The sequence below is a fragment of the Serinus canaria genome, chromosome 4 (assembly GCF_022539315.1).
Source record: "Serinus canaria isolate serCan28SL12 chromosome 4, serCan2020, whole genome shotgun sequence".
In the NCBI taxonomy this organism is placed as follows: Eukaryota; Metazoa; Chordata; class Aves; order Passeriformes; family Fringillidae; genus Serinus; species Serinus canaria.
In genome coordinates this window covers 22,994,020-22,998,388 of record NC_066317.1, presented here as the reverse complement: position 1 = coordinate 22,998,388, position 4,369 = coordinate 22,994,020, and the positions used below count along the sequence as shown (strand labels likewise).

The window sequence follows — 4,369 nt, the reverse complement described above, 5'->3', positions numbered from 1 at the left end:
CCACGTTTGAAAACAGAGTTAACAGTAACAAGTTGTGGAGAAGCTGAAAAGTTTGATTTGTGTGCACACTTATCAGCATTGTCTGTAACAAATAAGAAGGGGCTTTTTTTCTCTATGCAACTATTTAAAACTGGTATTTAAGCTTGAATTATTTTGCATACTTGTTTTTTCCAATGAGAAAAATTAATGATCATCCCTCCTGAAACAGATGCAACGGTATTTTGAGTTTCTTATCACTTTAATCAAATGACAACACAAAATTTTAGATTTTTACTCTGGGACAGATGCATTAAAAAAAGGAAAAAAAGGAAAAGCATTTGTCAGAATTTTTGCCTTTCTTTTTAATCTGCAATATAACTTTTTTCTTCTATATAACTACAACATTGGCTAAAATGTAGTAAGATACTGTTATTTCTCTCTGTGCACTTTCTATTAATTCTACCTGGGAAACTTCAAGTTGTATATTAAATATAATATAATTAAGTATTTGTATATTAAATCATAATAGCATTTCATGTTTTAAAACTAAAAAATGAAGTCAGCTTTACCAAAATACAGGCTTCATCTTTTTTTCAAGCCTTTCTTGTAAATCCAGTGCACCATGCACTATTTGGCAGCTCTTTGAGATGGGTGGAGTGAGGAAAAGCTGAACCCAGCAGCGCATACCACAGCATTACCTGACAAACCTGGTCATGAGTATTTTGATACAGCAAAGATCACTTGCAGATGCTTGTTTTGCAGAGTTAGGGCCTCATATGCCCAAGCCTGCTTTGCAGCACTAGGGCTGTCCTGCCCAGGTACTGCTAGAAGGGATCAAACCAATCTCTGCAGCAGTACATTGTCTGTCCTAGCACATGTTTGTATCCAGGGTTATTTTCCTCCCAAGATTGTACCTTGTGATGAATTCTGCAGATTGTCCTGTCTTTGGATGCCAGGCAGATTTCGAGGGGGAGGACAGGGTGGCCTCTTGCAGAAAAAGCAATCTCTCCTGCTCTCTTTGAGCTCATCCCTTACATTGACATACAGACTGCCAGGACTGTTGTGATGGCTGTATGAATCCTCCTCTTCATCTCCATCTTCTGTCTCCTCTCTGCTGTCTTTTAGGTCATCCTTCTTTTCCTCATCCACCTCAACTCCTTGCTGGCATCTCAATCCAACTGTATATTCATCTCTTGAGTTCTGCTTGGCTTTTAATATTAAAGAAAGCATTATTTCATTTAAAAATTGCCATCTGGAAGCACTTCTTGTTTCAAGGATTCCTACAGAAGCAACACAATGGCTAATAAAACTTTTATGAACTGATACAGCAGGAAAGCTGTCAAATTCATACCATCAGTGAAGAGCTTTTTAAATATTTACTAAATCAACAGTGGAAGTTTTCGTTGTATCTTGCTACTCTGATACACACCATCTTCGTGTGTGCAATGTTAAACTTTTCTAGAGTGGCTGTCAGAATGAAATCACATATTTTCCTTGCCTCCAGAATTTCTATTACCTGACTTTCAAAGCAGCACAGTGCAACACTTTGCAAAATAAAGCTGTAACTCATACATCTGTGTTACTGCTTTTTGTACAGTGGGATTTGGGTGCTGATTTGAATCTCTCTAAAATAAAATAGACATTGTCCATGGGAGACATTACTGCTGACTTGCGGAAACAGAGCTCTTCTGTCTCTAGTCTCTTGGTCCACAGACCAAGAACAAATGGAGGGAGGTTAAAGTGTACATTTTAATCACTGTGTACAGCATCAAAATTTTAGTAGTCAACCTCAGTAATGTAACAGAGTAAACTACACTATCTGTCAGCAGACTTTACTGAGCCCTTGAGGTAGGCTTCCATTCTGAGTTATCCTTTGGTGAACCCTGCATTTCACCACTGATTCAAACGGGAGGTTAGGGCATTTACCTGGCTAATGTGGTACAATTCATGCTCTTTTTCCAGGTGTTCACCCTGAGGTGTTCCCATATACCATGTGACAGAGACAGTGAAAATTTTATCAGAGCAAACCTGTTTTTTCACAGTGTCTATCATCTACCTCTATGTGCTAAAGCAACCAGTTGGAACTTAGCAAGTAAGAAACGTCCTTTTCATTTGTATGAGACAGTTGAATAAATAAAATTGTCAAAAAGATAAAAAGAGGATTAAATTTGGTCTCATAGATCCACGATACTGCAAGATATATGCAAAAATATATGTCACTGGTAAATGCAAACAAGCAACTTTGCAGTTTTCAAGGAGAATGCATACGACCACACAGATCATCAACAGGCTTGTCACCAATCTATGCCTGAAGTAGGAACATCAAGCTGCAAAATGTCAACTATCTGTGCCTGCACACAGGACTCAATTGCACCTGTAGGCAGCGCCCCCCCTTTTATCAAGGTTCTTCTCTGAGAGCTTGGAGAATTCAGCATTTTTCTAGAGTCAGAGTGGAGATCACAAATTTACAGAGTATAAAAGGAGGGGTGGTTGCACTGAGTTCTCTCTTACTGAGCAAGAACTTTATTGAGTCCCTCAGCTGCCTTTTCCTTTTAGGACATCTGCCCTCCCTGGAAGTTGCAGTAATGTGGAAAGTGAAGGTGTCAGAGTAACTGGCCCTCTCTGCCCAGGAATTCATTCATTTGACACAGCAGATGATACATTAATTTGAGCAGTACCAACAAAGCTGTCTAACAACAAGACTTACCCCCAGCTGGTGGAGCTTCTAAGCCTAACATAAGCTCATAAGTGTCGCTGTCTTCCACTTCCTCCTTGCAATTAGTGAAATCACTTGCTGCATAGCTCTAGAAAGAAAAACCAAGGTGAATATTTGTTTTAGTAGCATCATCTCCTGCCCTCACATTTTGCCATTGATATCATACACAACATTCTGCTAGGAGGAAAGTGAAGACAGAAACTTCATGCATTTGCTGCTATGTAGTGGTCTACACACTGCAGGCCAAAGGACATCCCTGTGTATCTCTGGATACAGTGAAAGAACACCATGTTCTGACACAAAACACCAAGTTTGCACAGCAAGGATTTTCCTTTCCCTAGCATTTTGCTGGGCCGTCCAGACAGTTTCCAACTTTGCTCCCAAGATTAAGAGAAAGATCAGCAACAGAAAAACATGAAGTCCATAAGGCATGACTGAAGAGCTCAAGGGTGCAAGAAATCTCTGGGGAGCTCATTACGAACAGTGGTTTATACCAAAAGCCATGTGTGTGCTGAAAAACCAGAAATGGGACTGAAAAGCATGTTTGGAGTTCTACCTCAGTGACCAAATGTGGCAGAGTGGTGTTTTGTTCCTCTAAAAAGCTGTTACGTTCACACAGAGCTGTGCAAAAGTAGCCCAAGGAGGGTCAGAACAATGGGTTCTCTAAAACATTATCAGTGTATCTCCTCAAGCTGAAGAGGTACAAACTTCTGCTCACCAGTGAAATGCAAGCCTGTAACACAACTACAGAAAGTTCTGCTGTCTAGAATATAGAACACACATTTGTTAATCACTGATTTTCAGAAACAACTGGAATTTCAAGAAGTGTCAGTTTTTTTAAAGAAACCCAGCAAGACCTTGATTCTCATGTAAGTGTGATACAAAACTATCCTCTATGGTCACAGTGGAGCCCTCAATAATTAATCAGGAGGTTTGAATCACAAAATCTTAACTCCAGGGGTTTGAATACACCAACACCAAAGAAGACAGGGAAACAGCATATATCATCCAGACTGCAAGGTTAATTACAAGTAGCATAGTGGACAGTGAAGTCAAGAGGAAGAACTGATAAGCCTCTGCATGGCACAGAAAGTGATTCTCAGGAGCTCATGCTGGACTCTGAAGAAGTTTGTATCCTGCTGCCTCCTGGCACCCACAGCCACCCCCAGGGACAGAGTTTTCACTGTATGAAAGAGGAAAATATTTTGAGAAATGGCAGGTTTTTCTGGGGAACTGAGAATACTTTCTTCCCTGCTGCTGTTTTACTCAGCCATCTCCTGAATACTAGTCTGAAACACTGCAGCCACCAGACTGTGCAACAGGTGCCTCCCTGGCTTGCTTTACAAACACACCTGGGTTTTTACACATCTGTATTCCCTTTCAACAACAGATGATTCATCTCTGCCTCCTGTGCCCATATAATGTGTGCAACAGAGAGAGAATTTTGTTTTTTTCATGAACTTACCTATTATTTATGTAGTTTCTTTATGCTTCACAGGAACATGACACCTGTCAAAAGCCCCAAAGTTAGGGCTTTTCAGAATATTTATTTTCAAAAGATTTAGGCCTGCATGTGCTAAATGTAAGTGTGCATTGTGAGAGTGTAGAAGGACTTTGATACGTTTCCTGTGAAGATGTGTGTAGAAGAAATCAAGCAAGGAGAGATCTAGATAT

At 40.1% G+C, this 4,369-nt stretch overlaps 1 protein-coding gene across 1 annotated transcript in view; it reads right to left on the bottom strand.

Moving 5' to 3' along the window:
* The window catches only part of BANK1 (B cell scaffold protein with ankyrin repeats 1), a 133,388-nt gene that overhangs the window by 21,566 nt on the left and 107,453 nt on the right, over positions 1-4,369 (bottom strand). The window contains exons 9-10 of the mRNA XM_018926816.3: positions 2,687-2,783; positions 894-1,187 (exon numbers count right to left, since the gene is read on the bottom strand). Of these exons, the coding sequence (XP_018782361.3) occupies positions 894-1,187; positions 2,687-2,783 (391 nt within the window). The remainder of the gene's footprint in view (positions 1-893; positions 1,188-2,686; positions 2,784-4,369) is intronic.